Below are 20,157 nucleotides of genomic sequence, written 5' to 3'. Positions count from 1 at the left end.
AAGACAAATAATACAACTTTGTAAGTTCAGAAAATTACATCACTTTACTGTAATGCAGCTTTTAAACCAGGAAAATTAAAAAACTTGCTATATTATGATACTTAAAATCTAACACGACATCTAGTCTCTTTACACAATATCCACATACTGCCCAGCATGAACATACTAATGATCATTAATGGATTCTGACAACTATCAAGTTCTTTTCTCCCATTGAATAGCAACTGTTAAACAGTACTACCATTCATTTAAATTATAATATAAAAACTGCAAACCACTGCCCAGCATTTAGTAACTGTAGTCTGCAGTTATCACAATGAAGCTCTGCAAGACCGCAATGACACCAGTGACTGACTTAAATATGTATCAAGAAACTGAGCTATCTACACTCTTGGGAATAAATGGATGAAAATAATATGAAGAGTAACTGATTTATAGTAAATGGGCTGAATTATTAAAACACCCAAAATGCTAACTTCAGCATTGAATGAAAAACAAGCAGCCTCTGTGTTTAAGCCAGCATGATGTCTTCCAACTATCATTTACTAAGCTCTACCTTTGTATGTCGACAGTGTCTGGTGAGTTTAACAGAATTTAACAGCTGAGTTATGGCTGTCATGAGCTCAAGTTCCTGAATTATCTAGCTCAAACAAAAACACTCTTGGGGACAGTATCTTTTTAACATGAAGTGGAGATGCAGGAATCAGAATTAGTGTTTCTTTTTTTTTTTGCTACAAAAACTTTTATAAGCTACACTGAGGAAAAGGTCCCATATAAAGTAAATTGCTAATTTGTTAGAAAGTCAATAATCCTCTGTGGAAAGAGTAATAATTAATTGCTTTATTCAGCAACGGGTTTACTTTGGAATTAATAAATCAAGCGTGTTAACTTTACAGTCCACTCATTAAAAAGCTTGTGCTGCAGAATGTATGTAAATGACTGCCCTGCCTTACGCCATGACTCTCCACAACTAAACTGGAGCGCTTCCATGACCTACAAATTTGTATTCCTCTCTAATTTGTTAATGTTGTGCTTCTGCTCGGGATATCTGAAAAGGGGGCAACAACCTGGTTTCCACTTTACAGGTGGGCTTGGTGAGAAAAACACTTTACAAAAGTAACTACAACAAATACCTGAAACAAGGTGTAAGTCACTTAGGCCCGACTCTCCATCTGGGAGACACCTGTCAAAACTGTGATTTCAAAAAATTCAGATGCATTGTGAATGTATTAAGTAACACAGGGCTGATGTGGCAGTGAGCAACCTACCGCTTGGTCCCGTGGTAACTAAACACCCCCCATGAGCTTCACAAAACACCAGCAACCACTTGTCAGGGTCAAGAGGGGATGAGAAGACAGAAAAATACATTTTTCTGAGGCTTTTCTTAGACATTTATGTCTTTTTTTTCCAGCATATTACACATGACATTTTCTTCCTGATTTCCATTGTTGCAAAAACACTGCTCTTTTCATTCCTTTAATGGGTTTCTTCTCCTGAATGGATGTCATTTAATTCTTTGCTTAATGCTTTATCACTCTGACAGGCAGCTGTCCCTAATCGTTCTTTTATAGGGGGAAAAAAAATTGAGATTGTGTTAGACTTTGCTTTGACTGATCATCCTTTCTTAAAAAGGCGCTCTGATAATGTGGCACAATTATTTTCAGGAAGAAAACAGACTTAGGCAAACTTTTTTTGTTGAAATTAACGGCCAATATCCTTGTGTGCTTCTCATAAATGCAACCTAACAGAGAATCAATTATTCTAGGATGTTTTTAATTTTCACTTTGATTACACTGGAACATGGACAGATAATGAGACAATGGTACCCAGGACACAGACATACAGAAGGCTCCAACACTTCTCATAGACAGGAGCAAGACACACATTGTATGGTGGCTTTGCCTGTTTTTTCCCTTGTTTTTTGCATCTCTTTGTAGTTATGCGGAAATTTGCTTGGTTTGTTTGGTTGTTTTGTGTCTTTGTTGTTATTTTATGTCCCTTTTTTTAATTCAGTGTCTCTTGTCATTTTTGTTGTGTCTTTTTTAAGGTTATTTTCTATCTCTTTGAGATTGTTTTGTGTGACTTAGTGGTTGTTTTGTGTCCCTTTGTTGTATTTTTAGGGTCTGTTTGTCATCATTTTTGGTCTCTTTAAGTAAACTTTGTGTCTTTTTTAGTCGTTTTTTATCTCTTTGTAATTGTTTTGTGTCTCTTAGTGGTAGATTGTCTTTTTTGGTATTTTTGTGTCTGTTTCAGTTGTTCTGTGTCAATTTGTGACTTTGTGATTGTTTTGTGTCTCTGACTAGTAGTTTGTGCCTTTTTTTGGTCATTTTGTGTGTTTTTGTGGTTGTTTTGTGTTCTTTATAGTCATCGTGTTTCTTTCATGTAATTTTGTGTCTTCCTGATTGTTTTGCCCCTTGGAATAGTTATTGAGTTCCTTTCTATGTCTTTTGGGTCTTTTGTGTTTCTTTGTGTTCTTCTGTCTCTCTTCCTGTTCGATAGTTAATTTCAGTGACATTTTGCAGACAAAGTCCGGTGTGTGTGTGTGTGTGGGGGGGGGGGGGGGGGGGGGGGGGGTAGTTGATGACAATTACTACCTAACATCATTTTTTGAAAAAAAGAGAAAGTGAAAAACTGTTAAAGCAAAAGGGGTTAAAGCTCCTCCGCAGGGAAAAAGGCGGTCTAAAGAGAAAGTAATTTCCCATTTCTGTGATGCTAAGCACCTCTGCCAGGAGACTTACTGTCAACATCTTCTCACACCATTGAGAAGTAGAGCAACTGAACATGTTAATTATTTATTGAGCAGCAACTGCAGACTTAGAAAATGCAACAGCAAGAAAATCATCTCGCACTTGAGGTAAGGAATGGATTTGTACTGCAGAGCAAATTAAGCTTCCAATCTTGAGGGCAATAATCAATCCATTTGAAAGAAAACCACGCTCGTTAATTTCAGTTGGTCAGGTAATTAAGGCTTTAATAGAGGTGAGGAGACGGACAAATGAATGATTAACACTAATTACCAAGAAACTAGCAAACACGCAGGGGTTTATCTGCACACAGGAAATAAAGAATCACATTTGTTAAGTTGTTTTTTTCTTACCTGTGAGCCTTTTCCTGAGCTGCACGCTGAAAAGTTGATATGAACTGTAAGAGCAGAAAGAGAAAAATGATATTTTTTAGACAATCATGCAAAGACCAATGAATCCTTTCAAGTTGAACTATAAACTATCTCCTTTTTTTCCTTCAGGCCATCCAAAATCTGCTGTACAAAAGCAGGGCAAAACAAAACAACCTGCTTAAAGTTATTATATCTAAAAAATACAATTTAAAAGATAACTCAGAGCCTAATTTCTTGGTGCTGAGTCTATGTTGGATCTCTGAGAGCACCACTCATCTATTCGAGTTTATAATTAGAGCGCAGAGTGCTTCTATCCAATTACATTGCCATCGATTCTGAGACGAGAAAATCTTCTCCGAAAGATTCCCAGGGTTTCAAATCAATACATCAAAAACAGCAGTGTCTCTGAGAATGAATTTATACAGCCGTTTATATCAAATCAGCCTGCACTCCAACATCAGTCAGCTTTAAATCTGACTTTAATTAGGTGACAGAACCGAGAAAGAGTTAAATTTCCTCTCCTGACTCGCTGCAGGAGCTATCAGAGGGCAACTGAGAGCGTTGATTAAAACCTAAAAGTAGCAACAGTTTCTAGGAACAATCCAGCTGAAATTCCTGCTGCTGTGTGATATCCAATACACACACCACACACACTCAAAGTCCATTATAAAAGGTACATATTTTTTAAGGCAGATACATTCTCTGTGACTTTGCTTTTATGACCCAATCTGTAGCAACTTGGTCAGATATTAATTCCATTGCAAGGGAACCCTCGTCTTAAATTATTCAAAGAGCTGATTTAACTTCAAAACACTCCAGTGTGTAAAGCCTGGAGTAAAGCCACCAGTTCAGAACAAACGAACAGTGTAATGAACCTAATTATTTTAGTCATGAAAGCACCAAAAAACAACAATGGATACGAGCCAGTTTCCACACAGTCCAAATCTGGCAACTGAGCCAAATGAATATTATTTTTTGATGTTCCTTTTAAAAAGAAGATGTATATGATGTCTTAAAAAGAGAAGAAAAACCCACATTAAGGTGGTGATTACACCTCAGGTCTTTGCTGATTCTCACAGAAAGATGCACAGAAGGATTTCTTTCTCTTTTTTTTTTTACAAAAATCTATTTTGTTTGTTGCTGGAAGAGACTGTGTTCTCTGCAGTTTGCAGTAATAGAGTGCTTTTGTGATGATGACAGCAGAGAAAGTGATGAGACAAATAGGGAGGAAACACAAAAGAGTTGCTGCTGATCCTTCATATCAACCAAAGTCCTTGGAAATAATGAAAAATAAACTGGTAAAAAACAGCACTTCTGTGACAAGTTTCATCTTAAAGGAATACTTCACCCAGACAAAAAAACAAACGAGTAAATCAATTAGTCGTGTTACCTTGAACTCCTGAAGAAGCCTCTGTTTTTCTCGATTGCCTCCTGTCTCATATAACCAGTCGTATTCTCAGTGCTTTACGAGCACATGCATTTTTCAACTGCAGTATGTTATCTTGCATTTTGTGAAGTACTGAGCATATGACTGGTGAAATAACACATGGTTTATACTGCACTGGTTTTGTGAGAGTTTGTAAACAGATGTTTTGATGTAGGTTTGCTGTTGTTTACGACGGTTGCCAATCAATAAATCCATACGTTCGCCGTTTTCTGTGGAGGCATGCGAGAAAAACATTATCTTCACAAATTCAAGGTAACATAGCAAGCCTGGTCTCACTCCAGCTCATCAAATACAGATAATAAAGCCTGAGAAAGCCCACATTGAACAGGCAGGAGGGGCATGGTTCAAACAAACTCTGGACTTTCACCCTGGAACCCCCTATTCATGCCAGGTGCAAAACCATAAGTCAATTGAGTTATATTAAAAACATCTAAGTGTGCTTTTATGTTGCTACGCTAGTAACATATGTCACATGACATTAAATTAGAACCACAATGTTTTTTTTCTTAACAGAACCGTATGCTTTTGTTACCTAAACCTGGTCAAATAAACCTAAAACCCAGGTGTGGTTCCTATTTTGAAAAAGATTGTATGCATGTAATAACCAGAAACTGTGGAAATGAAAGTACATTTTGAAAAGACTAATGAGTGACAGGCCATCCCTGCCCATCAGAAATTGATGTAAGAGGGTACCTGGCACTGCACATTTTAATGGTTTGTAACCAAGTGTCAGTATTTGACGAGTTGGGATGAGAATGCATTAATATTTTATAATTAACTGATGTACAAATGTTCACATTGTGGGTGAAGTATTCCTTCAAGAAAATTTCAGAACCATTGAAGTACTTAAAGCGATTTTAAAAAATCATTGTTTGACAGCTCTACTAATGATATAAACATATTGTTAATATCACTGATCATATAAACTGTCACCCTCAACTTTTAACCATCATGGACTGGAAGTCATAAAAGGGTTGAATATAACGCAAAGTTCAAACAGCTACAGCTCCATGACAACTGAGGTGACGATCTCCCAATGTAGACATGATGTGGTTGTCGGACATCAAGCGTAGATTGTCAACTGCTATCTCCAAGGTAAAAAACAAAACTGCAAAGCCTCTATACACGGGGCGCCTGCTCTATCCACTGAGCCACCAGGCGCCCCATGTATAGAGGCTGTGTCCCCGCCACAGCGGCCGCGGGTTTGACTCCGGCCTTGGCCCCTTGCGGCATGTCATTCCCGCTCTCTCTCCCCATTTCACACTTGTGCAGTCCTGTCAATTAAAGGCAAAAACACCCAAAAAATATCTTAACAAAAAAAACTGCAAAGCTCAAAAAGAAATTCCTTGTTTGTTTGTTTTTTAAACACTCGATGCATTTTTTGTTGTTTTTTAATTTAATTTTTTTTTTTTTTTTACAGTTTTTCACTCGTTTCTTATCAACTTTCTCTTTCAGCAAATGTCCTCTATCTCTGAACATAATGGCTCCTAAAGAAAAGAGAAGCTTGTGCTTGCTGATAAAGGAGCAAGTAAAGGAGAAATGAAAAAAACAAAACAAAAAAAACCCAACTTGCATGGAGTTCTTTTTTTTGTCAGCAATGAAAAGCCAGCTTAACCAAATTCGGGCTAAATTACATTATTATCACCATATCTATGAATCCTAATTGTCATGAGAAGTTCACAAACATAAAACATGATTCAGCAAATCACGAGCACCACAGAGCGAGGACAATGACTACTTTGTCATCTGGCATCCCGCTTTCGGTCAGTATTAAAAATGCAACATTTGGCGTGAAACAAAGCTTCCTACAGGAATATGTTCATAATCCTTTCTGCTCCAGCTGCTTGAACTTCCCATCTTTTTAAGGCTTACCCTGGAGAGGGAGAGGCAGAGATGCACGGAGTGGGAGAGGGAGAGGGAGAGGGGGTGTAACTCCCTACACAGTGTCAGGAGTGCTGATGGGAGCAGCTCCATCTCATCGCCTCCTCAGCCTGCATAATCAACTCTGTTGTTTCCAACCATGTTTTCAATTGAGCCGCGCTGAGGGGAACTCGCTCACTTTGATTTAAAAAACTCTGCAAATCACTCTACGCGCTGAAAGCTGTGAATGCTTTTCAACAAGCTCCTCAATTTACATTGTCTTTGTAATAAAAGCAGACGTCCGATGCAATTAGCCAGGACACACTGCGCTCATAACAACGGGAGTGAATCAGGTTGGTGTGTGCGAAGAAAATATGCATAATGGCGATGTACTTTACAGGATGACAACTCCTTTTTGTTCGAGGTGAGCTGTTCTGCCAGGAGTCATTTCCTTGTCTAAAATGTAAGAATCTTGATGGATTCATAGGAATTAAGCAATGATTTTCTTGTTTGACGGTTGGTTGGCGTCTAACTGAACTTTGTACATCATCCAGGATTTAATGGGTACAGCGGGAGAGGAAATAAATGGAAACACCACATGAAAGTACTTTGAAGTAACTAAATCACATTAACAAAAGGCGGCTGTGCAGGTGTATTATATTAACTTGAATGCTAATTAGCAGTCAGTGTCAGCGTTAAAAGGGCTCTGATAATCACATCTGTGTCTGAGTGTTCAAAGCAAAATGAGACAACGAAAAGCTTCCAGAGAGGCTGAATAGTGAAGAGTCTGAACTGCAGCTGCACTGGTCCCAAAAAACAAAGTTATTTAATCTGGCAAAGACAATAAAGTCTCAAATCATGTTAGTTTCACAATGTTGATATTTATGGTGGGGCTGCGATCCAGACCAGTGCACAAACATCCCCAAGCTGAGGGCCATTAAACCTGGAGTCAGCTCTAACCAACCCCTTCTAAAACCATAGACAGCAGCTCCCAGCACTGGAGTTCATGCAGGAACGCTATCTGCATGGCAAAAAATGGCAGAGTGGCTGTTGAGGACAGTCAAATATTCAGCAAACCAAAGAGACTTTTTTTCTTTGCAGTCAACGAGTCGAGTGAGAGATAAAATGGGAGTGAATGTTGAACCTTAATTTGACTGATGGTGACAAAGTGGACTCAAATGGAATTCTCATGTCGCTCTGTGTCTGCCAGTAAGGTGTGTTTTAATCTTGCTTTTTTCATGCAAATTTGATGGAGTTTTTTGCAGTCACCACAGCATGAGTGCAGACTACTGAAATTAGTTGCAGCTGTTAGCTAACTGACCGCATGTGTGCAGATTGTGCCTGCAACCCAGTATACCCAGGAACAGTGGTGGAATGTAACCAAGGACATTTACTCTAGTATGGTACATGGTACTGGTGTAAGTATTCTCTTTTCATGCCACTTCATACTTTTATTCCACTATGTCTCAGAAAGAAATAGGGTACTTTTTACTGCTCTACATTTATCTGAAACATAAAATCTGATGTTTTACTAGAAATAAATGACAAACTTTTCATAAGTGCAAACAAAACAATTAGTTGAACAATCAATTAGCTGATTGACAGAAAAATAACTATCAACTGTTCTGATAAACATCTATTCCAGTGGGTTTTTTTCTTCTTTTTAAAAAAATAATTTTGAGTTTTAGGTGTGTGATTGTTTCTTTTTAATAATATTGACCTTAGGGGTTTTTTCTCTTTTTTTAATATACTTTTCAGTTTTTAGAGTGTTTTTCTGTGTGTTTGTTTTTTTAATAATTTTGTGTTTTGGGGTGCATTGTTTCCTTTTTTTATTTTAGAATTTTCTGCACTAGCCACTTTCACTTCTAATACTTTAAGTACATGTTCCTGAATATACTTGCTTATTTTTACTTAAGTAACATTTTCAATGCAGGACTTTTACTTGTAACAGTATTTTCACAATGTGGTATTAGTACTTTTACTTGAGAGAAGAAACTGAAAACTTCCTCCACCAGTACCCAGGAATACCCAGGTTTGCCCCATATGTAGTGAGGAGGAAAGTATAGTGTGCAGGGCGGGTGGAGTAGTTAATCAGGCTTTCATGCAGAAGGTGGGTGATCAGTGAAAGCTTACCTTTTTTAATTTTTTAAATTTTAACCATGTCTATTGACTTTGCCAACCTTGACCATACATAGGCCCCAATTAGACATTAGAGATATTAGACATTAGAGTGCTTCTTGCAGCGTGTTGCATCTTTGTTTTTAATGTTGCCAGGCAACCACTGAATAACCTATCCAGCTATTTTGCTGTGAAATAAACCCACATATCTGTACCTTAAAATCAGCATAAAAATGGACATTCAAAGGGCACTTGGAGACCGAACAAAGGGAAATTGAGATCTATGTGGGTATATGAGACCCTCAGAAAGAGGAGGAATCACTTCGACTTAATGATTTTCCTTTCAAGGCTTATTTTAGAATGAGTTTGACAATCTGTCGTCTTGTTGGGCCAAATTATAGTTGGTAAAATATCAGTTTAGTTTAGTTTATTTATTTGCACATTTAGATATAAAGGGGAAAAAGCTAAGGGATATAAAACAGTTTGTGTGAAAAAGGTGTTTAAATTGTTAACATGACAAAAAATAAACATAACATCAAATAAATCAGTACTATACAGAAACACAGCAGCCACACAACAAAGTTATGACCTATACAGTAAAATGTTTTTGATATCAAACCACTTTAAGTTTCTTTTTGGTTGGGATAAAGACATAGAATCTGTTCAAAAGTTCAAGTTCATGTTCCATAATTTCGCTTCACGGTATTTCACACGGTACTGTCCTCTAGATGTACGATACATTGGTAAGTAGAGATTTTTTGTCCAGTAGAATAACAATAAAGTAGTTGAGGCTACAATGAGTTCAGATATGTCTTGCCGGAAAATTAAAGTGAGCTAAAGCTATCTCAGTGCTACCATTGGTCAGCCACTACAGACGCCCTGCCTCTCACTTCATTTGATTGGACAATCGGGAAAGACCACCAATGATGTTAGACACTTTTCCACTCTGAGTTCAAGTTTTGGGTTTTTAAAATTATTTTTTGGGCTTTTTGCCTTTATTTGGCATGAGAGCTTTAGAGCAACAGGAGCAGAGAAAGGGAATGACTTGCAGCAGAGGGCCACGGGTTGGAATCAAACCTGCAGCTGCTGCGGCAGGACATACATACATGAGGAAAACGCCCTAATAGGTGAGCTGACGGGTGTCCCTTGAGGTGAAGATTTTTGAGGCACTCAGGGTGCTCCTGCAAAAACAAGAGGAGCATAGAGTGGAAAGCAAGTGCCAGCTGCTCATCATCACAAAAGCAAAACAAGCAAAACTCCTCACACTCATTTAAGACCATAACAAAACACTACCCGAGGCTGCTAAAGCGAGTCTGATCGGGGCCTTAAACTACTCACAGATATTACAGGAAGCAAGAATTTCTAAAATGTTGGCTTTGATGAAAACAACACACTGTCATTGAAACGGTTTTGGGTTTTGCAGAATCGTTCATTCAGATGCTCTTATCGTTAGGGTTTTTTATGTTCTCGACCTTTATAAAGAACTCAAATTTTGTCTGTTATGACCCCTCTCAGTTTTATTCTTGTCTCTGAGCATTCAAAGAATGAAGTTGTTGTCCAACGAGAACCACTCTGAACTCATTCAGACCTGTCTTGACCTCAATTTGTGTGGCATAAAACAAATCTATATCTTTTTGTTTTGTGTAATCACTCTTTCTTTAAAAGCTGCTTTGTGTTAGTATGAAAACATTTCAAAAAGGTGATAAATGTGTTGCTGTGAGTTTTTTTATTCCACTCTCTAGTCCCTATTAATCAAAAATTACTGAATGCAGCTTCAACCCATTTTTCATTGTGAAAGAAATCTGTAAAGTTAATCACAAAATGTGTTTTCTTCTGTAATTATTTCATGGATAAACACTTTGTGCTGACGGAGGCAGCAAACACTGTTCTAACAAGAGTAGCTCCTCAAAGAACTGGCACAGATGGCACACAGTTTGCACTGCACATACAATCGTAATAATGCATCTGATTTGTATGTTGGGCATGCAGGAAGCACAGGCTTCATCTGGCATTGTGTCATATTAAATTTAAACTTTTTCTTTCCACTCAAGTACCGCCAGCAGCCATCGAGGAGCCGTACTGGCAGCTCCTAACCCAGTTATTGCTTCTATTTGGAGCTCTCTCAATGCCATATTTTTATCTAAATACAGTTTGTGTCATTTTTTAAACCTTTCTACTTCGACTACATAAATTACAAAACATTCACTACGGTGGCCACACTGTTAACCTCTAAATGCTACTGTCAGCAACTGAATGATGTGGCATTTTTGACAGTTTTATAAGGTGGCTCTGCCTGTGTTTACAGGAAAAGACATAACATCATTTTGTCTTTAGTGTTTTCTTTGGTAGGTACCACTTAAGGTCCGGTGGGTAGGATTTAGTGGGATATATTGTCAGAGATGTAATATAATGTTTTCTTGTTTTCTTTAGTGTAGATCATGTCCTTGTTACCTTAGAATTAACTGTTTATATCTACAGACGGGGTCCTTGTCCATGGACTCCACCATGTTGAAAAGGTTATGTTACGACATTAAACAAACACTGGCTGTAGATAAGGCCATTCACTTAGAGAAGGACATCAGAAAAACACAGATTTTTTGAACATGAGTCTGTCTAATTCAGCATTTTCACGGATTTAAATCACGAGGTCCATTTATTTTGGATAGGAGAAGACCTCTGCAGATGATTTGGCTCCCAGGAAAAATCTCCTGAACGTCTGAATATTAAGTTATCAAGGAAAAAACTGAGCAAACATTAGCAGGTGCTGGTCCAGCAGCCCATCGACGAAAGAAAACATTTTAAAAAAACTAATCAGTGTTTTTTTTTACCTTTCACAATCGGTTTGTTTTGGAGAGGAAGACACCTCTGTAGATAATTTAACTCCCAGTAAAAACCTATAGAACAATGAACACTGAAGGATTTGTAACTGGGAGAAGTTTCGGATGGTTACAAACTGCAATCCTACATGCCAGAAAAATCCTCCCAAATCTGTTCATCACTGTTCATCAAAGGGTAGCTGATGTGGGCAGATTTTTACATCACAGTATATGCAATTTTATAATCACAATGTGAATGTATATTGTGAACACTTACATGGGAATTAAATTGATACATTTTAAATGGATAAAATAACCCGCTCCTCTTTTTTTTTAGATGATCCAGGAAATTAAATCAGTGAAAAATCAAGGTACTTTATCACACAGGTGAAGAAACTGCATAAAAATCCATTGCCTGAAAGCACTCCTGTTAATAGAGGAGCTGAAATGCTAAGCTGATTAATGTATTAGTTCATGGTCAGAAAATTTATTTCAACAATTTTTATAATTGATGGCAAAAATGTTCTGGTTCCAGCGCCAAAATGTTCTGCTTTTCTTTGTCTTGTATGATAGTAGTTGAAGTTCATTAAAATGTTCTCATTATGAATTATTCGGATATCAGAGACCTCCGTACATCCATTCATCTCTTGTTGTAGCCAATAGCTGCTCCTTCCAGATGGAATTGCAAATGCAAGCAGCTCTCTTCCTGCGGGACCCTCCAGCACTCCCTCAGCAGTCAGAGATAGACAGTAATCTCACCAGCATATCCTGCATCTCAGTTTGGCCTCTTTGGCGGATGGCATCTTTAGCGGGTGTCTGATCCACTTCAGCTGGCTCCTTTGAGTGTGTGGGAGCCACAGCAGCAGCTGGACCCTCAAGCCCTCTTAAATCTCAGACCTCCGCACCCTCTCACCCACAGCGAAGGCCGTCCAGCCTGCAGAGAGAGCTCCACACGGCTGCTCGTGTCTGCGATCACAGTCTTTCTACCCAAAACTTGTGACGACAGCTGGCGGTCAGAACAGTTGTTTGAGAGTGTTTCTCTTTGACTGAGTTCACGCTCATCACCCACATCAATCACACAGCCCTCATAGTCGCTTTTGAGAGAAAGCATAAGACACTTGAATTGGGTTGTCGAGGGATGACGAGATAAAATGGCAATCTGCAACTTTCCAGATGTTCAAGCTTATATTAAGATGACAAAGCAGCAATAACAGGTGCAAGGCACAGCTCTCAGTGGCAGAGTATGAAGATGATCTTCAGCCACAATAAATGTGCCATTTTTAGTGTTTCCACACTCACATAACTCCGAGTTCAGCTTCACAAATTCAATCCACACTTTATATACAGTACTCTCTCTGCCCCAAACATCAGAGCAGATATCCACTAAGCAACCAGGCGGCCGCCCAGGCTGATCGGAGCCACTAGAGACAATTTTTACCATTTCTTTGTCCCACAAATACACACCTTTGTCTACAGATTTCCTGCTACCAGGCACTTCACATGAAATTCAGATATGATATAATTATGAGGAATTTATTTTCAATAACTAAAACACAGCCAGTAATCTGTGATCCATGTCATTCATAACTGGACAACTGTATAAACTTTGCCTGTACAGGCAACAGCACAACAAAGTAGAAAAATAACAATAAAAGCAATTAAAAATAACAAAAAAAGAAAGCATTTAAAGAAGTATTTCAGATATAAAGAAGACCCTCACGTAAAACTAGACTGTCTCTGCAGCAGAAAGACATGAATATTTTTGAAATTGGTGCTACATGACCACAAAAACTTATAAAAAGGGTGCTTTTGTTCAAGAGGAAGAAAATCTACAGCCTACCAGAATGCATTGTGCCCGCTGGTGGTTGACGTAATATGTAGACTTGTCCGCATGAAACAATGCTGGATATTGTATTACAGTGAAACGGAAAGCTAAAACATGTTTCTGAAAACATTTTCAGCCAGAAATAAGCAACTCAGTAACAGAACCTTGGTTTTTATTTGATTGTTTGATTTTGTAGGCCTCCATTTTCACTGCGCAGGAAGCAGTGTGTGCCCACTGTCTATTCACAAGCTCACCATTTTGGCAAAAAGGGGCATTAAAACACATTTCTGAAAACATTTTAGGTAAGAAATAGGCAGTGCAGTAACGTAGTCTTGGTTTATATTTGATCAGCACTGCCTAGTTTTACCGTTTGATCAGATTATAGGGGGGCAGGTGAGACTCTCGATTAGCTGTGTACTCTTTGAGGCGATGGCCGGCAGCGGGCAATATGAAAATATGCACAATACAAATAAGTACAGCCTACAGCGAAACTCCTCCGAATGATGTAATGTACATCATTTGGAGGAGTTTCGCTGCGGCGGGAGAAGGCAAATCTGGGCACTGGTTAGATGGAGCAAAGTTTACCACAGTTCATCTACACATACTACCCATGCTGTTTTGATACAAAGCTGGTTGAAAATCAGTGAAGTATCCTTTTAACTACATAACCTACTTTCTTGTTAGAAGCACAAATATCAAGGAAAACTGACCATATTAACAAAATTTGCAAGTCTACAAAATCAGGCAGGCAAAATGCTTCTTCCTGAAACACTCCCGCTGTGTTATGCTGCTGTGCAGTGGACAGAACAAAACCAGGCCACAACCACGGCAGCGGGAACGTGGCCAAGCTGTGCTCGTTGGAATTGTCCTTCTTGGCTCCATTACAGTTAAGATGGCAGCAGAGATAACAAAATTGAGGATTTATTCATCTCATAACTTGCTTTACTTTAGCAGATCAACATATCGAGTATGGAATTAATCTGCAGATGCTCCTGTCCTAAATGAGACCAAACTCTTACAGATGCCAGATTGTGAGCCACAACGAAGGCCAAAATGTGGCCTGCTACAGACCATGTACGGTTTGTTGTTTTCAGCCGCGCCAATTTCAAGGAAATGTACGGCTCTTACTGGCTGATTAAGAGGAGGGAGGAGTCAGCTGTCAGTTGCTACTGTTACACCTATATTCCCCTATTATTTCGAGTTTGACAATATTTTGCATTTGACACAGTCATACAGACAGCATATTTCACATAAAAATCTGAAACTTTAGCATTTTTCAAACAAGATATGTGGGATATGCTGGTATTATTTGATTTTAGGAGCATTATTGGGCATGTACCCAGCTAATTTGGAATATGCGTCTCAGCTGGGGTTTTCAGCACAGTTTGCAAGACACGGCCTCTCGTCTGTTTACGGTTGGCTCTGTGCTTTGTCATGGATATGTTGTAAACAAACCAACTGGCCAACAATTTGCAAAGCTGTGGGGAAGAGATATATGCACAAAAAAACAACACATTTCTGGTCAGAGGAAAAAACACTCCTGATTTTAAACTTTATAAAAGACTTGGATAACAACAGGTTTTTGGATATGTGCAAATATCGCAGCACCAACCTTGACAAGAAGGTGAAGGAAGGAAAGGCCGCCACTGGTAGGAAACTGAAAAAATCCTGTGATGCAAAGAAGCAAAATGAGCTATTCTACGTCACACTCGGCTGCAAACTGCTCCAGTGCACACCAGAAATGACTGTTGAAGTCTCACGGACGGCTTCATTGAAAAATAGCGGAGGTGGCACAGTAATGTCACCAAACTGGACACTCTCCAGACCTCCCCTGCACCCTTTTGCTTGGTCCATGAATATTACATACAGTGGGGAGCAGACAAGCAGCCTTGTCAGAGGCTGATGCCCAACTAAACGTGCTTGACCCAGTGCCAAACACACAAACACAGCTTTAACACATGCACAGGCTACTGGTGGATTGCAACATTGACCCTGGGTCCCCATACTGCTCAGACTGCACTGTATTTCTGACATATCCTCAAGCTTGACTAGCAGCTCTGAAATATGTTTTAGTTGAATGTTCAACATCTTCAGAAATAAAATGCAACATTTCAGCCTTGTCCAGTCATTAAATACAAATTAAACTGAGACAAACATCTTTTTTCATGCACAACCAGGATTTTAGAGTGAAAAATGATCCTACATGATGTGACAAATTTTCTTGCGATCCCAGAGAGCTTAAAAATTATCAAAGCCTGTATAGTAACCACACTGAGCTGATTTTTGACATGACATAAGCACAATCAGGTGTAAAATAAGCAGAGAGGGAACATCAACGAGTGACTAACTGTAGGTTAAAAACTGATTACCCTAAGTCGTATCCAATTAATAATAAATAAATGTGACCGGAATCAATTTCTTGCAGTATTAGGGGTCATAAACACACTGCTAGCCTGTAATCTGTCTGTGGTCTTTAACACAACAGTATTTCATTATTACCTGTGTTATGCACTCAGGAAGATGTTGCTTTTTTCTTGCTGCACTAAAATATTTGCAGATCATTGTGTATTCTGGCATTTTTTATGAGCCTACGGTGACAATTTTCAGTCCCAGTAAGGCAGGCAGAGTCTCCTGCGCTCAGCATTTATCTCACACTGTTCAGGAGAACATCAGCATGGTACACAGGGCCAATGCAATATTGGTCACTCACTGTAATTCTCTCCACAGCTGCAGCCACATTGTGTACCTGCATCCCACCCACTGGACACAACAGACACAATGACACATCTGTGAGTTGATTCTATATGTGCAGAACATGTGCATGGACACACTGTATGTAGAGGAGGGCTGCAACTAACGATTACTTTCAACATTGATTCATCTGCCAATTATTTTCACAATTATTTGATTCCTTTGTCTGTAAAATGTTAGAAATGGCAAAAAATGGTCAAAGAGACACCTTCAAGTTGCTTTTTTCTCCCAACCTACAATCCAAAACCTTTCTTTACTATCATAAATGACAAAGAAAAGCAGCCAATTCTCACGATTTCATCATCTAGAAGCAGCAAGACAAATTTGCTTGAAAAATGACTGAAAAGATTAATAAATTATCAAAACAGCTGGTGATTTTCTTTTGATGAATGGATTAATCGACCAATCATTGCAGCTCTCATGTAGAGAACTTTATTCTTCATAGAAAGACGTAGCATAGTATGCAATGTCCTATCAGTCAAACATGCTTTTATTCCTGAGAGATCAAATCCACCTGAAAAAGTGGACATTTAAGTCATTAAGCATTGGAGTCAAATGTAATTCATCATCAATTTGACATGTTTCTGCAGCACATTCAACTGATTTTTTTTTAATCTATGTACAATGACACTCACATTGAGCACCTTCACCCCATCCACTGGACATGACAGCGTCACCATGACACATGACTGAGTATATTCTGCATGTGCAGGACGCATGGACATACTGTATGCAGAGCATACAGCAACTACCATTTATTTTCATTATCCATTTATCTACCAATAATCTTTTACAAATAATTGATTGTTTAGTCAAAAAAACATCAAAAATAGTGAAACATTCTCATTAGGATATCCCAAAGCCCAAATTAATGTCTTCAACATGCTTTTTTTTTTGTCCAATCAACACCCAGACTTTGTTTTCTATCACAAATGACAAAGAAAAACAGAACATTCTAACATTTTAAGAAACTAGAAACAGCAAATGTTTGACATTTTTGTTTGAATACCATTTATCACAACAGTCTACAACCGATTTTCGTCTGAACAAGTGATCAGTTAATCTACTAATCATTGCATCTCCCGATTTTTATGGTGAAATCACCAAGTTTAAGAGAAGCAAGACAGCACTGTATGAAATGCCCTGTGGCTTAAACATGCTTTTAATCCTGTGAAATTGAATTCACCTGAAATATTTGACATTTATGCCATTAACTGAAGCAAGAGAAGGGAAGTTACATGCAAGTTATCAACAATTTAACATGTTTCTGCAGCAAATTTAACTATTTCTTTTAAATCTATGTACAATGAGACTCTTTCAACTGGCTGGTAGGACATGATTTTCTCCTTTCTACGGCAACAAAAAGGGGAACAAATCACTGTGTGTGTTTTACTCTTCCACTTTAGTTGCTAAATTCCTGGTGCACTTCCTCACTGACAGGGAGAAATGTGACTTGGTGAAGCTTACAGTGGCTGTAGCCCGAGGTGCATTCAACTGCGAGCTCGACTCCCACTAGTGCAACGTCGATGTGTCAGGAAGAAGCTACTTAACGCCGCTTGTCGCGAATGGGAACACATTTCACCAGAACCCCCGTGATTCCAAACGATAGGACTTTCGGCCCTTTCCCGTCATTAACTCTAATGTTAACTTCCAGTCAGCGGTCTGCATAAACCCACATGGCAACCAGTACGTGCAAATTCGCCTTTCAACTCCTCAGGAAGTTAAATCATGGCTCCGCACTTCTCCAACAGTTCTGGAAATAACACTCACAGCTCGGCTCCTCTCGCAGCTGCTACACTCTCGCCTCAACCCAAACACAAGCTTCACCTTTGAAAGCAGCACAAACTGTTTACTGTTGAGGGTGTCAGCAGTCCCTCGCAGCTGTGTGGTCGGAGCCCCCTGACATGAAGATTAGAAAGTAAAGTGAGTACTTACAGAGGGAGAGGAAAATCAAACAGCCTGCCACTTTGTGCCCGGTGTGCGGCTTGTTCGACAGCATCCTGGGAGAGTCCTGCGAGCGGCGGAGGTGCTGGAGAAAGCTCGTAGTGCATGGGCTTTCTGACAGTGTTAAAAAAACAACAGGGCTTTTTCTTTTCACAGTTTCACGGAAAACGGGGAGTGGGTTTGTGCTCTACTCGGAGGCATCCCCGTTTTCTGTGCGAGGCGCAGGGACGCGCTCTGCTGGCGGGACGCGTTCACTGAGCTCTGCTGACAGACAAAACACACATGCGAGGGCTCGCTGCTGCTGCTGCCTTCAAGTGCTCCTGGAAAACTCTCGTTGAAACTGCAAAGTTTGAACAGAACTGCAGTTTAAACCTGCAGAAAACTTTATCAGGGCCGCAGCCAGGCTTTTAAAAATAATGTCATGATTATTGTTTTATTTTAACCCTTAGGGCCCCGCTTTAATATTACACACACTTGTATCGCTCTACACACAAAATGCGCTTTTCAAAATCAAGCTTTAGAAAAAATATATTTTCTACTTTCATTTATTTAGTTTCTTAACCAACATCAGTTCTTTTCATACATATCAAATAATAATATCATTTAGTATAAAAAATCATTATTTTCGGAATTTTAACCCTTTAAATGACACTTTTTTTTGTCATGATGCCACTATGAGGCTGTGGATTATCACAGCCTGGGATATGTCAGTGATTAGCAGCAACATTGATTGTGATAGTGCACCTAGTGGAAACCGCATTTATTTTCTCCATATGCCAAATGTAGTAAATCTGACATCATCGGGTGGAAAACAGGCAAAATTACAAATTCCGAAGCAAAAACCCAGAATGACACCCACAAATAATACAATGCATGTTTTTATGCTTCGATGGCTGTGGGATTAAAAATTGCAGTTTGGATGGGTTCAATGGTGCATTTTTTGCAAGTACGGTATAAATGTAACAATTTTGTTTACAGGGTGTATAGGAGCTGAGCTAGAAATTCCACCATTAAATAAAAAACACACAATCTCATAAAATGTATGCCATATGCATGAATACAGCAAATTATCAAAAATGAATAATGAATAATGAAAAGCACATAAAAGGCACTCACAGTCCATAAGGGCTAATAAATGATTGTTTTATTGATTAATCTCTCAGTTAATGAATTACCTCATTATTTTTTTTACGTGGTCTATTATTTTTTAATGCTCATCTTTGTCAATACATCATCTTGTCTTGTTTCGTCTGACCAAAACAGTTGTGAATCTTCTAAAGGCAACTTAGGCAGCCACCACTGACAGAGGGGGAGGGGGTGGGTAGGGTGCCCCCAACATTTTTTTTTTTTTAAATCAAAAGAAAGTCACAAAGACCAATTAGTAGTTGGGGTATCACTTTTAGTCCTAGTCATTCACCAGTGACTTGATCACAGTAAGAGAGTAAGAGAAAAAGAAAAGGCAAATATCATCTAGGGTGCAGTACAAAAAAAAGTAAAGACAGAGGGAAAAGGAAAATGAGATTTGCATATACCATTTTTGTTTGTTATTCATTAGTATTGTTTGTTAGATTTTTTTGTGTTGATTTCTCATTAGTTCTTGTTCTTATTTGTTATAAATACAATAAATGTAAAACATAATAATGTGTGTGTTCGGGGCTGGGGTCAGAGGAAGCTTGCCCTAGGGTGCCAAATTTGCTAGGTCCACCACTGGACTAAAACTCAAATACAGGTTTATTCAATTTATGATGAAATACAACAGAGTAAAGCAGCAGATCATCACAATTTAGAAGCTAAAATCAGCTAATGTTTGAACTTTTTGTTTTAGAAATTACTTAATCTATTAATTTATTCTACCCAAGCACAACCACCACATCGTTTTTGATTGATGCTTGTAAGATTTTCAATTTTGAAATGAATTCTTTTACATTTCATGCTGCTGCTAAAACATGTGAATATAATCCTATGACATGGTCTAAGTGGTGTTTCAGTATCCACACTGCTAAACAAATATCAGAACCAGCCTCTAAAACTACATGCAAGTCCGACTTTTGGTTGTTCTGAGGAAAAATACAGAGGACAAAGGTAAGCCCTACATTTTGGCTGTCACAGCAGGAAAGGCACAGGTGTAACTAATTGCATGGCTCCATCACATTTAGGTCTCCCCAGTGTTCCCTGGAGTGGGAACACCTAAATGGGATGCTGCCATAGTTAACGTTATAAATGTGCTTTTCCTGCAATGTCAAGTCAAACTGTCTGACATGAAAAAAGCCAGTCCCACAGT

The 20,157-nt window shown here is 38.7% G+C and overlaps 1 protein-coding gene across 1 annotated transcript in view; it reads right to left on the bottom strand.

Moving 5' to 3' along the window:
• Positions 1–18,153, bottom strand: part of b3glcta (beta 3-glucosyltransferase a) — a 91,737-nt gene extending 73,584 nt beyond the window's left edge. The window contains exons 1-2 of the mRNA XM_042487441.1: positions 17,868–18,153; positions 3,098–3,141 (exon numbers count right to left, since the gene is read on the bottom strand). Coding sequence (XP_042343375.1) covers positions 3,098–3,141; positions 17,868–17,931 — 108 coding nt within the window. The 5' untranslated portion in view covers positions 17,932–18,153. The remainder of the gene's footprint in view (positions 1–3,097; positions 3,142–17,867) is intronic.
• Between the last annotated feature and the right edge of the window lie 2,004 nt (positions 18,154–20,157).

Source organism: Plectropomus leopardus, chromosome 5 (genome assembly GCF_008729295.1).
Source record: "Plectropomus leopardus isolate mb chromosome 5, YSFRI_Pleo_2.0, whole genome shotgun sequence".
In the NCBI taxonomy this organism is placed as follows: Eukaryota; Metazoa; Chordata; class Actinopteri; order Perciformes; family Serranidae; genus Plectropomus; species Plectropomus leopardus.
This window is presented reverse-complemented; position numbering and strand designations above follow the sequence as displayed.